The sequence below is a fragment of the Mastacembelus armatus genome, chromosome 10, assembly GCF_900324485.2.
Source record: "Mastacembelus armatus chromosome 10, fMasArm1.2, whole genome shotgun sequence".
Taxonomy (NCBI): domain Eukaryota; kingdom Metazoa; phylum Chordata; class Actinopteri; order Synbranchiformes; family Mastacembelidae; genus Mastacembelus; species Mastacembelus armatus.
This window is the reverse complement of record NC_046642.1, coordinates 6,921,825-6,936,548: the sequence shown is the minus strand read 5'-3', so window position 1 is coordinate 6,936,548 and position 14,724 is coordinate 6,921,825. Positions and strand designations below refer to the sequence as shown.

Genomic DNA, 14,724 nt, shown 5'->3' with positions numbered 1-14,724 from the left:
GTTCACAGTGACAGTGTCATCATGCTGATGGTTTTACTCTCAGGCTGTGCAGCTACTAACTTCCTAGACAACAGCCAATCAGATGCACTTCAGTTCTACCTATCACACCCATCTCATCTCCTTCACTAAATAACCAAGACATCTCTGCATACAGACAGTGTCACAATGGTTGTGTTATGGGTCACACTGCTTTTCCTCCAACAAGGACGTAAGTGCTATTTAATAATGACTAAATATTTTTACATTGAAGTATCTGCATGCAATCTAGATGTGTTGTGGTTGATGTGATTATTTCCTTCATTCAGATAATTATGATTTTGTTTTTATTCTTCTCAGACACGCTGGTTCCAGTGATCACAGTTGGACTTCATGAACCTGTGACATTCACATGTGTTTTGGCTGATGAGGACTTTATCCGTAATGGACTCCAGTGGTACAAGCAGAGTGTTGGAGATAACCTGAAATTAATTTTGACACTACGTAAAAATGCAAACCCTGTGTATGAAGCAGAGTTTTCTGGCTCAAGGTTCATAGTAAAACATGACAAGAATATTAGCAATCTGACCATTGTGAGGACGATTAAAGAAGATAAAGGAATGTATCACTGTGCAGTCCGGAACTGGGACAAGTTTAGTTGGAGTGGAACACATTTGTCATTAAAAGGTAATTAGCATTACCAACCATTAAAAAAAAAAAAAAAAAAAAAGTAAAATAGTGTTAAATCTAATTGACCTTCTGAGACTTATGAGAATTATTATTGCTCACCTTAGATCTTAAATCTTGTATCACACAGGAAACACTCAGAGGACGTCAAACTATTCAGTTGTTCAGTCGACAGTATCTGATCCAGTCCGTCCAGGAGACTCAGTGACTCTGCAGTGTTCAGTCCTCTCTGACTCTGAGAGCGACACGTGTCCAAGAAATCACAGTGTGTACTGGTTCAGAGCTGGATCAGATGAATCTCATCCAAACATCATCTACACTGATGGAAATAATGAATGTGAGAAGAGATCTGACACTGTGAAGAGCTGTGTTTATCACTTCTCTAAGAACATCAACTCCTCTGATGCTGGGACTTATTACTGTGCTGTGGCCACATGTGGACAGATATTATTTGGAAATGGAACAAAACTGGACATTGGTATGATTTTGTGTTTCAGTCCTGGAATATGTTAATAGGATCATGGCTTTCAGAAGCATTAATTTATTTTTGTTTTCTAGAGCAAACAGCAAGTTCTGCATTTATTGCACTGGTGATATCAGTGATCTGTTTGGTCGTCTCTGTGACTGGAAATATTGTTTTCATCTGTTCCCGAAATTCAAGACCAGCACGTGAACAATTTAAAGGTAAGTATTGTTAAACTACTAAATATTAAATTGTTTCACTTGCAAAGATCATTTAATGTACTAAGTGTAACATGACAGCAGACAGCACAAATCTCAACCTTGGCTTTTGGGTTAAATTATAAGGTACAGTCTTATTTTGCATGTTGCTAATAAATGAACATATAGTCATGCATATATAGTTTGTGTCTATTGCTTTTTTGTTCCATGTAATCATTATTCAACTTTTTCCAGTACTTTACAGTACACTATGTTAATACAAACAAGATGAAATTCAGTTCATAAACACTTGTCAAATCAGAGGATCATATTAAGAACTCAAAGTACATAATGTTCCTGTTTTCATTCAATATTAGGAATCAAAGGTTCCACTTCACAAGGAAGGCATGACAACTTAAGCCTTGTAAGTAATCAAACCAAATCACATTTGTTGTTTCCATTAACATGATTCCAGCAGCACCATATAACAATGTGACTACATCAAGTCTTGTACTTGTTGCACAGCCTGAAGATGGACATGATCTGAACTATGCTGCGTTACATTTCTCTGGAGAGAAAGCTACACGAGGAAGGAAGAAGAAAGAAATGAAGAATGAGGAAAGTGTGTATTCTCAAATTAAAGGCTGACTATTAATGAGTCTGAAAATGCCTGGGTTGTTTATAATACTGTCCTCTGACTCTGTGGATAAAAAGTAAATGCTGTGGATTCCTTTGCATCGTCGCTGAGAAATCGCTCAAGCAATGTAGTTCATAATAAAAGCCAAAACAATAGTCCAGTCTTTATTTTCCATGGTGATCCTCACATAATCGTTGTATGCTTGTTATTTTGTTATCCTATTTACATTTATATAGCTGAATATACATTTTATTAAAACACAAAATACAGACTTTTGTGTTGTTTAATATGACAAAACCTTAATAAAGCTATCAAAGCCTGTAATGTTTTGTTATATATTTTTCATACAATTAGAATTATGCTTTCATCTGTGTATTACTTCAATATATTCACTGTATTTGTAATCTGAGGATGATGTAAAGAAGTTATGAAAACAAATGTTTCAAATCTTTTGTGAAGACAGTCGGCCAGTCCACACATAACTGACCTGAAATGAGTTGCCAAAGGGCAAGTCCACTAGGGGTATGAAACCCACATAACATACACATCTATTTAAACATACAGGGATATAAGATCAGAGAGCAGGCATAGCAGTCACTCATCACAGGAGCATAAACACACAGCACCACCAGATTTACAGCTAAACATGCTCCAAGTTGGCAAACATGACAACAGCAGCAAAACCTAACCACGTTTGATTTTAGCCAGGGCCAGAAGAAATGTTTTAGTACAGGCTGGTATGTTTTAATTAATGCTGAGGGAATTTTCTGATGGCAAAAATATTGGTCATTGGTCAGCCACAGTAATTCAGCAGGACTGGCAAAGACAATCGTGAGCAGACCAATTCAAAGAAACCATAAGAAAGCATGGGTGGAGTGGAACCTGAGGAGAGGGGTGAAAGTGCCCAGAACTTCCACCTAATTATTATTATGGAGATGTCTGTCTGCATGTAAACATAACAATAGCAGAAAAATACAAAAAGTACCTGCACAACAGAACAATGCTACAATACAATATGATCAAGGTGACCTGGATCAGCAGTGTTCAGTCGATCAGAAGCCGAAAGATACCAATTCACTTTTATTTCCCCTACTTTGACTCTTACATAAGATGGTATTGACCACGAACCCGCCAGCAGAGACAGGAAGAGAAGTGGTGCCAACAACTTTGACCTTCAACTCACAGATGGAGACAGCAACAGTCTCAGAAGTGGTGTTGGCAGCATTGACCCTCAAACCACAGCCAATGAAAAGAACAGAAACAGATGTATCAGCAGCTGTATTTGTGGACCCATAAACAGGAACCAATACCCTGGCAGGGAAATTGTCTTTGGCACACTGAGGGTCCAGAACCCCGAAGGGAGCATCCTTGTCAGCACAACAAGGTGTAGGGTCCAGGACGGACTCCTTAGCAAGGATGTTTTTCTTTGGCACACCAAGAAAATTAGACTGGTGTACCAGTGCTTTCCGCTGACTCAACTGAAGTGTGGGGCAGGGATACGAGCAGACGTAGCCTGAGCCATTATAGCCAAACCACAGACAGGAAGTGGAGGAGATGTGGTCTCAGAGGGGAAGAAACAGGAAATACAGGCGAGATGTGACATATTGACAAATTTCTCTTGTATTTTTTTTTTTCACTGCTTCTCAGCCTGGAAACTGAAGCAGGGAATATAACAAAGATTTTGAAGGATATATGCTTGATGTGCACTAAAAGAAGTATGAATTTTGTTCTCCATATTGGACACATGGACTGCCTTAGGACAATTGTCTTTGTGTGGTGCGGACAAGAGGACCAATAACTCTTTAAGAGTACTAAAGAGGATGGGAAAACTGTTTTATGACAGAATTTAAAAGATGAACTATAATACTTGAATGTTTAAGTTAAAGTGGTTGTGGTAGTTCATTTTCCTCATTAACTGAAAATTATTCCCAAATAAATAAATATAACATACAATATTATTTAAATCTTCACTGTACTAACGACAAAATATGAATAATATGTTCAGGTATCACCCTTGTGATTAAGTTGTTAACTTCACTGATCTTCACTGTCAGAAAAGTCTTGATGTACTGGCACCTCTATGCTTCTCATCTCATTATTTAGTCAGATTATTTCTTCTATAAACTGATTAATATAAAATTACAGAAATATGCAACTAATAATAAAAGTAATATTCCCCACTCCTCAATAAGCTGTTCCACTTAATGCTTAAATGATCGTTATATCACAAAGCATTTGGAACTAGTTACACAGAAATTCTTCGTGCTATGTTCGCCATATGACCATGTTCACAGTGACAGTGCCATCATGTTGATGGTTTTAGTCAGGCTGTGCAGCTACTAACTTCCTAGACAACAACCAATCAGGTGCATTTCAGTTCAACCTATCACACCCATCTCATCTCCTTCACTAAATAACCAAGACATCTCTGCATACAGACAGTGTCACAATGATTGTGTTATGGGTTACACTGCTTCTCCTCCAACAAGGACGTAAGTGCTATTTAATAATGACTAAATATTTTTACATTGAAGTATCTGCATGCAATCTAGATGTGTTGTGGTTCATATGATTATTTCCTGCATTCAGATAATTATGATTTTGTTTTTATTTTTCTCAGACACGCTGGTTCCAGTGATCACAGTTGGACTTCATGAACCTGTGACATTCACATGTGTTTTGGCTGATGAGGACTTCATCCGTGAAGGACTTCAGTGGTATAAGCAGAGTGTTGGAGATAACCTGAAATTAATTGTGACACTGCGTAAAAATGCAAACCCTGTGTATGAAGCAGACTTTTCTGAGTCGAGGTTCAATTTAACGCATAATAAGAATATCATCAATCTGACCATTGTGAGGACGATTCAGGATGATGAGGGAATGTATCACTGTGCAGTCCGGAACTGGGACAAGTTTAGTTGGAGTGGGACATATTTGTCATTAAAAGGTAATTATGTGTTTTTTTCACAATATTTTGCAATAATTAAAAACACTTAAACTTAGTAATGTATCCTAGAACAACACAGTGCCAATAAATATTTTTGAGATAATTGGTTATTGATTATATCTTAAAACATCCTATTTTCATTTTATTTTTACTGTTCTGTTTTGTTAATGTGAAAGATTAAGCCTGGATCTAAATAAACCTCAGAGACTCTACACTGCTGTTGCTTCTAGACTTTGGATCTTAAATTTTCAACAATCATATATCACACAGGAAACACTCAGGGGACATCAAACTATTCAGTTGCTCAGTCGACAGTATCTGATCCAGTCCGTCCAGGAGACTCAGTGACTCTGCAGTGTTCAGTCCTCTCTGACTCTGAGAGCGACAAATGTCCAAGAGATCACAGTGTGTACTGGTTCAGAGCTGGATCAGATGAATCTCATCCAAACATCATCTACACTGATGGAAATAATGAATGTGAGAAGAGATCTGACACTGTGAAGAGCTGTGTTTATCACTTCTCTAAGAACATCGGCTCCTCTGATGCTGGGACTTATTACTGTGCTGTGGCCACATGTGGACAGATATTATTTGGAAATGGAACAAAACTGGACATTGGTATGATTTTGTGTTTCAGTCCTGGAATATGTTAATAGGATCATGGCTTTCAGAAGCATTAATTTATTTTTGTTTTCTAGAGCAAACAGCAAGTTCTCAATTTATTGCACTGGTGATATCAGTGATCTGTTTGGCCGTCTCTGTGACTGGAAATATTGTTTTCATCTGTTCCCGAAATTCAAGATCAGCATCTGAACAACTTAAAGGTAAGTGTTTTTGAATAAGTTGCTTTCCTTGAAAATATCATTTAATGTACCACGTGTGACATGATAGAAGAGAGGACAAAACCCAACCTTAGTTTCTGGGAAAAATCATAAGTACATGGCCTTTGTTTTTGCATATTAATAATTCTATTCATCATAATCATATTTGTGCATGTTCAGGTTTGTTTCATGTGTGCCTCAAAACTGCTTTTTATATATCTAATATATAGTATATTAGACTGCACAATGTCAGTAGAAAGGATATGACTTTTACCCTGTAAATATTTTTAAATTAACACTTGTCAAATCAGAGGATCATATTAGGAACTCAGATAAGGTACATATTGTTCCTGTTTTCATTCAATATTAGGAATCAAAGGTTCCACTTTACAAAGAAGGCATGACAACTCAAACTTTGTAAGTAATCAAACCAAATCACATTTGTTGTTTCCATTAACATGATTCCAGCAGCACCATATAACAATGTGACTACATCAAGTCTTTTACTTGTTGCACAGCCTGAAGATGGACATGATCTAAACTATGCTGCGTTACATTTCTCTGGAGAGAAAGCTACACGAGGAAGGAAGAAGAAAGAAATGAAGAATGAGGAAAGTGTGTATTCTCAAATTAAAGGCTGACTATTAATGAGTCTGAAAACGTCTGGGTTGTTTATAATACTCTCCTCTGACTGTGTGGATAAAAAGTAAATGCTGTGGATTCCTTTGCATCATCACTGAGAAATAACTCAATATTCATGATAAAAGCCAAAACTGTAGCACACTGCTCTTTATCTTTCATGTCAATCCTTGAATTGTCTTTATATATACTTGTCACCATCCTTTTATACTATTAACATTACTACAGCTGGCTTTATTAAAGATAAAATACACCTCTGTTGTTTCATAAGATAAAGCTTTAATAGCAGTATTAAATGCTGTATCTTTTTAATAATTCTTTTCTATGGTTACATAATCCTGTCCTGATCTGTTCTGCAACTATATACCGCAACACTGCACACCCCGCTGTGAAAAAGGACTTTAATGCATTCAAATTGCACAGGACTTTTATGTGTATGTGTGCGTGTGTGTGTGTGTGTATATATGTGTATATACACATACATACATACATACATATATATATATATATATATATACATACATACATACATACATATATACATACATACGTGTGTATTTTTATATTTTGTGGAGACTGCTGGAAGGTGTAAATTTCCCATCGGGATAAATAAAGTATCTATCCATCCATCCTATCCTAAATAGCATAGCTACACTATTATAAGTTCAAAATATTAACTATATTAAAAATTTGAGTATGATGTAAAGACGTTATGAAACTAAAAGTTGTAAATGCTTTGTAAATGTCAAATATTCATGTTGTGCGGTTACTGCAGGGAACACGAGGGGTGTCCTCATGTATCAATCCCAGAGTGTAGTCACATTTTCCTGCTACAAGCAAACTTGATTTGTGAGAGCAACGCTGAAATGCACGAAAAAAACAAAACAAACAAAAAAAACAACGAAAGAAATATTGGTACTACACAAACAAACAAGCAGGCCTAATATTATCACTTTCTGTTTGAAAAGATTTATTCAGTAGTTAGAACTAAATGCCAACAGTGAGTGACAGCAGGTACAATAACAGGTTTTTATTAAAAGAGAGAGTGTTGCTTCAGGCCTGAGGAGTATTGAACAAGAAAACAACCCAACAGTAACAGGGCAGGCAGGTTATGATAGGGGCTGAGGCTACCAGCACCAGTGACAGGGACTCTGACAGGTGAAGCAGGTTACTGATCATGAAGTCAGTAGAAGATGTGGGCTGAAACCAAATGTAGTCCATACCACGATCAAGCAGGGATGAAGATATTTGAGAATCCATATTAGGAGCAGAACAGGGCAGAGAGGAGGGGAAAGTCCTCATTGGGAATCATGGAGACAGGTAAGCCATAAACCAGAGATGCCCAAGCCATGGTCTTCAAGAGCCACTGTTCTGCTTGTGTTCTAATTATTTATTTACTGTTATTTACAACACTGTTGATTACCTAGATCAGGAGTGTACAGTCAATCAAAAGCTAGAAGATACCACTTCACTTTGTCTTCCACCACTTCCACTCTCATCTGAGAGAGTATCTTCCAGCTACAGTAAGAACTACAAAACAGAACAGAATAAGACAGGGCATGCACAATAAGACAGGGCATGCGTTATGCAATTTGAATGTATTAAAGTCAGCACTACATGCCTCTAGGTCTGTTAAGGAGGGTGACCCAGAGGCAGGCTGGAACCTAGGGCCAATCCAGTTGCAATATTTCTGGTGGGTGGCCCTAGAGACAAACAGTGAACTCTTGTCATTGGCCATGAAGATGAACAGTCAGCTGCAGTCTTTCTAGTGGGTGTTCTAAGAGATACACAAGAGGCTGAGGTCATTCTGGTGGGCAGCTCAGGCATTGGACAGAATCTGAGGCCACTTAAAGGGGCAGCTTGGGACACAGAGCTGGGGAACTTCTGATAGGCAGCTTCAGGATCTAGCAAAGAGCTGTGACTGTTCTAATGGATGGCACTGTGGCATCTGCTAGTGCTGGGACAGGAACAGAATCCACGTTGGCACTGCCAGCTCTGGCCATTAACCCAGAGACAGGAACAGAAGTGGCAACAGTTACTGTTGTAGACCCACTGATCAAGACAGGAACAGGATTCGAAGTGGTGTCCGTGGCACCAGCTGTCACCCCCCCCAACCTTTATTGAAACTGGCTCAGAAGTAGTGTTGGCAGATTTGATCATTGTCTGCAGTTAGTGACAGGAGCAGAATCAGATGAGGCATTGGTGCTCTGGTAGCAAACATACCAGCAGGGACAGGAACAGTCTGTCTTGGCCATGGATGCTCTGAACATCTACCTACTGCCAATGACAGTGTTTTGCTTGTTTTCCAACTACCCCTGTTACACCTGTGTTGATAGCTTTGATTGGTAAACTCAACATTAGGCACACAAGCAGAATTAGAAGTGGCAGTGATGGCTTTAGTGGTAAATCTACTAGCAGGGACAGAAACAGAGTCCCTTATGGTGTCGGGAGATGTGACTGTTGATCCACTGTCAATGACAGGAGACAACTGAGGCCATATAAGCAGCTTCAGCTGTCGATCCACCAACAGGGACTGATACCTTGGCAGGAACATTGTTTTCACCTAAAAAGAGGGTTCAGAATATCAGAGGGCATCTTTCTTTAGCGGGAACTTTTGCATCAGCACATTTAAAAAAAAATAGACTTAAATGCCAATAACTTCAGCTGGGTCATCTAAAATGCTGTCAGGGATGTGGTCTCAGCAGACGTGTTCTTGGACAGAGCAGGCAATCCACACACAAGAATAGGAACGGGAGGGGTCTCGGGAGGGAAAAAAGGAAATGCATGCGGGACAATTATTTCGATACTTTCTCTTATTGTGCTTTTTCTACACGCTGCTTAGAAAGGACACAAACAGGGAACAACATGTTAAAGACTTTAGACGATATCTGCTTTATTTGTAGAAATTAGTGGTATATTATATCTTTCAGATGAATAAGAAATCCATTTTTACACTGAAAAACTTTAGTTGATCCTCCATAATAGCACTACAATTGCTTTAGGAAAAAAAACGGTGTGGAGAAGAATACCAATAATTAAAAATACACAGGGGTATTTATGGTATGTGGCAGTTGACATTTCCCCATTTTTCCTCACTATCAACTAAATATTATTCCCAAATTATAATTATGATGTAACTGGTTAATGTCTGAACAACAAATACATTTTTATTATTTCTAAACTGATGGTTCTGACAGAGTAAAAATTAATATGTTCAGGTGCAGACCACAAAATGGTCAGGTTAAAATTGTTATCATTGACATTAGCTGTTGATTCAGAAAACTTTCAGGTCTAGATTTCTGCAGTATCAAAATAAATTTCTAAGTTTCTTGGCACTCTACTAAGGGTATGTGGTGTGTTACGCTGGTCCACTCCTGATGTAATAAGCAGTACAATTTGATGTCTACAAGATCTTCCTATCACAAAGTGTCTGGAACTAGACTACTCACAGAGAATTTTTTCATGCTATGTTCGCCATATGGCCAACATGTTCACAGTGACAGTGTCATCATGCTGATGGTTTTACTCTCAGGCTGTGCAGCTACTAACTTCCTAGATAACAGCCAATCAGATGCATTTCAGTTCGACCTATCACATCCATTTCACCTCCTTCACTAAATAACCAAGACATCTCTGCATACAGACAGTGTCACAATGATTGTGTTATGGGTTACACTGCTTCTCCTCCAACAAGGACGTAAGTGCTATTTAATAATGACTAAATATTTTTACATTGAAGTATCTGCATGCAATCTAGATGTGTTGTGGTTCATGTGATTATTTCCTGCATTCAGATAATTATGATTTTGTTTTTATTTTTCTCAGACACGCTGGTTCCAGTTATCACAGTTGGACTTCATGAACCTGTGACATTCACATGTTTTTTGACTGATGAGAACGACGTTGTCCTTAATGGACTCCAGTGGTACAAGCAGAGTGTTGGAGATAACCTGAATTTAATTGTGGCACTGTGGACAAATACAAACCCAACATATGAACCAGAGTTTTCTGAATCAAGATTCAAAGTAAAACATGACAAGAATATCATCAATCTGACCATTGTGAGGACGATTAAAGAAGATGAGGGAATGTATCACTGTGCAGTCAGGAACTGGAACACGTTTACTTGGAGTGGGACATATTAGTAGTATATAATGGTTTATGTGGCGGGGGCTATTAAGGGGGGTCACTTTTTATGGCCGTAATTTATGACAGTCATAAAGATAATAAACCATAAAATCGTCGTCACGCTCCCCACCCACAGGGCGGCGCGATTTTCCTATTGGTCATGACGTTACTCATGGGATGTGTCAGTGACGTTGTATAAATGTAGGTGTATGTGGGTCATTCAGTATGATTTTATCTAAGTTCGACATCGAGCAACCATGGGCAGCAGCGGAATCTCTAGTGACGTCGTTATCAGGGGCGGATGCGGCGGTGGGCGCGTCGACGGAAACGGTGACAGGGCGCATGCGTCGTGTGACCTAGGTACGTGTCCCGCGATCATTCCTGGCGCGCCAATCAAACGTCGTAGAAGGCATTTGTCTGACGATGCTGCAGGCCCCCGCGTTTGGCTGTACGAGGGTTCGTTAGGGTATGTTTACGAGTTTAAATATAGTGATGGGAGGGTCATGTTTCTCGGGGAAAATGTGTGTACCGGGGAGCGCTGGGGCCAGGGAGGGTCGCGGGCTATGACTGTGGAGGACTGGATGATTTTCCGCACTGAGATATGTAGCGATCTCAACCACCGAGGCGCTGAGAACGATACATATGTCATACAGTGGGCCAGTCCTGACAGTCAGCAGTTATTCAGGGTATTTGCCAATCGTTTTGATGCGCACGCGTCAGATTTCATTCTGATAAGAGTGTGTGATGACAGAGAGCAAATCGTATCGCGGCGTAACCATACAGAGTGGGCCATACACCCCTATCCGGTGTGGTCTGGCGACAATATCTCATGGTTTAAGGACTTCTATTTTATCCAGTGGGCTGACTGGTGGGGCCTGCAAGATGTGTTCGCCAAGATTGACAATGCAATCAGTGAGGACCCGGGTATCTCAGATGCTAGTGGGGTTAGGAGATGCTTGCTTTATGATGACATGGAATTTCCTGAGGAAATGTGTGTCTCGCCTGCTGAGCAAGGTGCGACCCAGAGCCTGTGAGACAGGACGGTAAGAATCTGCAGACCTATGCGGGGGTCATGTGTGTGTGTGTGTGTGTGTGTGTGTGTGTGTGTGTGTGTGTGTGTGTGTGTGTGTGTGTGTGGGGGCAATTGTGTTTAACGTTGTATTTCTAAAAAATAGAGATTGACGGGCCCATGACTCTGGAGGCGGAGGAGGAATTGTATCGCTGGATTCACCCAACATCAACGCCGCGCCCCAGAGATGAAGAGGAGTCTGCGGCCTTTGTAAAGATGATGGAGAATGGAGTGGTGCATTTGCTGTACAGAGCGCTAGCTCAATGCTGGATCGAGCGGGAGAAATGGTGCCGGGCCTGCGAGGTTGACTGTCTGTCCCAGGAAAACCACGAGTGTCTTTACGGGTTCCCCGCAGAATTCATGGAGCGTCGTTTTGACTTTGTTATGGAGAGGTTGTGGTCGGCCCGCTTCATTCCTGCTCTATCAGCATACCTGCGGAAGAATGGCCTGGCTGTCGAAAACGCAAGGATCGCAGGGGCTGCTGAAGTTATTCTGCAAAACCAAAAGACCTCAGAGAAACGCATCAAACCTGAAGAAGTCTGGGGCTTCAAGAATTTTGCTGAAATTGAAAATCTGTCAGTCCTCGTGGACACCTGGGCAGCAGGGGTAGTGTGAAAACAGCATTGTACCAAGTCTATCCGTTGTTATTGTGTTTTTTCATTAAACGCCACTGTATTCATTAAATATCTGTTTTTTCATTAAACGCCACTGTATTCATTAAATATCTGTTTTTCATTAAACGCCACTGTATTCATTAAATATCTGTTTTTTCATTAAACGCCGCTGTATTCATTAAATATCTGTTTTTCATTAAACGCCACTGTATTCATTAAATATCTGTTTTTTCATTAAACGCCACTGTATTCATTAAATATCTGTTTTTTCATTAAACGCCACTGTATTCATTAAATATCTGTCAAGCTCTCCATCATTATGTTTTGATGTTTGTTCATTCATTGTGTATGTTTTTATCATATAACACTCTGATATTTGTGAAGCTCTCCATCATTAATCACAGCTGTATTCATTAAACGCTACTGTATTCAATCATTAACACTGTACCATGCTGATGATGATTGTGAATAAAAAACATGAGCATTGAAAAGAAACTAGTCATTATTTTACACGATGGAGGGGGTGATGCACAGAATTTATCATGATCCATCCCACCCCGGTGGACTATCAGGCATTAATAAGCTGCGCAGTGCAGTTAGAGTAGACGTAGGGGCTAATCCTGCATTATCTGATGTCAAAAAATATCTATGGGGACAAGATGCTTACACTTTACACGCACCCAGCAGGAAAAATTTCCCCAGGCGACGAGTGTTGGTGGGAGGGCTGGACCAACAGCATCAGTGTGATCTTGTGGATATGAGCGAATATGCATCAGAAAACGATAAAGTGCGCTATCTATTAATGTGCATCGATGTATTTTCAAAATATGCCTGGGTTCGCTGTCTAACATCAAAGAGCGGGCCTGTTGTAGCTGACGCATATAAGAGCATACTCGATGAAGGACGAGTGCCACTTAGGCTGCAGACTGACCATGGGACAGAGTTTCACAACCGTCACTTTAAACAGTTGTTGAAAAAGCACAACATTGTACTATTCTCTACATATAACGAAACTAAAGCCAGCGTCGTGGAGAGGTTTAACAGAACGTTTAAAGGGCGGATGTGGCGTTATTTAACAGATGTTAATTCACGAAGATATATTGATAAAATAGACGATCTGGTGCGGGCATATAACTCGGCATATCACAGGTCAATTAAAAGATCCCCAGTATCTGTGAATAGAGAAAATGAGAAAGAGGTGATCAAGACGCTGTACAGGACCAAGGATGAAATCCGCCCGCAGCCATTCAAATTTGAGATAGGCGACACAGTAAGGATTTTAAAACATAGAGGGGCGTTCAGAAAGGGGTACCATCAGACATTCACAGATGAAATTTTCACTATAAAAGGACGCCGACCGACAACCCCCGCTGTTTACAGCCTTCAGGATTTATCTGGCGAGTCTGTGAAAGGGGGGTTTTATCAGGAGGAGCTGCAGCCGGTGATTGTAGAGCCAGACAAATCCTATAAGATAGAGGAAATAAGAGCCAGACGCCGTGGCAAGTTTCTAGTAAAATGGCTCGGATGGCCCGAGAAATTTAACACCTGGGTGGATGGCAGAGATATCCGGAACATCTGAGAGAGATAAGCACCATAGGACAGTACGATCACGCTGTAATCAAGAGCGCCCCGGCGCCACCACCCTACAGCACTGTCAACTATCAAAACCGGGGGGTGGATTAACACCTACTGTGATCAGAGGCTTGAAGGATCAAAAGGAACATTTGTAAACAGTAGAGTGTCAACATGGAGAAGCGCCGGACTGCAAGCTTCCATGTAACTCTCCCAAGTAATGCATCGACAAAATTATATCCCAACAACAAGATATGGTGTTACAGGGTACACTTAGCCAAGGCAATACAACTGGACGACACGTATGAAGTGGGGCTTTCAGAAATACAGTACCCCGCGACGTGGCGCAGCTTCCCCAAAGATGACGCATCTATTTTGATAAAAGCACCAAGAACCGGGAAGGAAAATACCATCACAATCCCTGTAGGACATTATGACAGTGTGGACAGAATAGCACAAGAATTCAACAACGCGTGTGCGTTAGACGCAGGCACTATGTTTATAAAAATGCGCTACAATCAGATTTCACACAGAGTCCAAATATCTGGTGGTGAAGGCCTGGTACTGAAATTTAAAGGTCGGCTTGCCAGGATACTGGGCTTTGATCCGGATGAACCAGCCCATAGTATCCCGACCTGGGCGAGAATATTCACAGCACCACACCCTGCGGATATCCATGCAGGATTGTATAATATCTTTGTATATACAGACATTATCGAACATCAGCTGGTGGGTGACACGTGTGCACCGTTACTCAGATGCGTTAATATAACAGCGGAGAAACGAGGGAAAATACACACAGTCCACTTTGACAAGCCAGACTATACACGCCTCGCCAAACACCGGATCGATTGCATAGAGCTTTCGTTGAAAAACGACCAGGACGAACACGTCCCGTTTCTCTTTGGAAAGGTTATCGTTAAATTACATTTCCGCCCTGTGAGACCATGACGAGGTGCCCATACACGCCCGAT

General features: G+C 40.4%; 2 protein-coding genes across 2 annotated transcripts; both read left to right on the top strand.

Annotated features, from left to right (window-relative positions):
- The first annotated feature begins 165 nt into the window (after positions 1 to 165).
- On the top strand, positions 166 to 1,999 carry LOC113144079 (uncharacterized). The gene is made up of 6 exons (XM_026329786.1): positions 166 to 208; positions 337 to 663; positions 794 to 1,141; positions 1,222 to 1,347; positions 1,701 to 1,747; positions 1,849 to 1,999. The coding sequence occupies exons 1-6, from the start codon at positions 166 to 168 to the stop codon at positions 1,969 to 1,971; spliced, it is 1,014 nt and encodes a 337-aa protein (XP_026185571.1). The 3' UTR covers positions 1,972 to 1,999.
- A 2,410-nt stretch (positions 2,000 to 4,409) lies between these two features.
- LOC113144080 (uncharacterized) lies at positions 4,410 to 6,620 on the top strand. Its single transcript, XM_026329787.2, has 6 exons — positions 4,410 to 4,452; positions 4,581 to 4,907; positions 5,178 to 5,525; positions 5,606 to 5,731; positions 6,099 to 6,145; positions 6,247 to 6,620. The coding sequence occupies exons 1-6, from the start codon at positions 4,410 to 4,412 to the stop codon at positions 6,367 to 6,369; spliced, it is 1,014 nt and encodes a 337-aa protein (XP_026185572.1). The 3' UTR covers positions 6,370 to 6,620.
- Positions 6,621 to 14,724: the final 8,104 nt, after the last annotated feature.

Bases quoted from the DNA above. Each gene is read 5' to 3' on its own strand.
- LOC113144079 (XM_026329786.1), top strand. From the start codon at position 166: ATGGTTGTGTTATGGGTCACACTGCTTTTCCTCCAACAAGGAC. The intron at 1,142-1,221 runs GTATGATTTTGT...TTTGTTTTCTAG, and splicing joins TGGAACAAAACTGGACATTG to AGCAAACAGCAAGTTCTGCA. The intron at 1,348-1,700 runs GTAAGTATTGTT...ATTCAATATTAG, and splicing joins AGCACGTGAACAATTTAAAG to GAATCAAAGGTTCCACTTCA.
- LOC113144080 (XM_026329787.2), top strand. From the start codon at position 4,410: ATGATTGTGTTATGGGTTACACTGCTTCTCCTCCAACAAGGAC. The intron at 5,526-5,605 runs GTATGATTTTGT...TTTGTTTTCTAG, and splicing joins TGGAACAAAACTGGACATTG to AGCAAACAGCAAGTTCTCAA. The intron at 5,732-6,098 runs GTAAGTGTTTTT...ATTCAATATTAG, and splicing joins AGCATCTGAACAACTTAAAG to GAATCAAAGGTTCCACTTTA.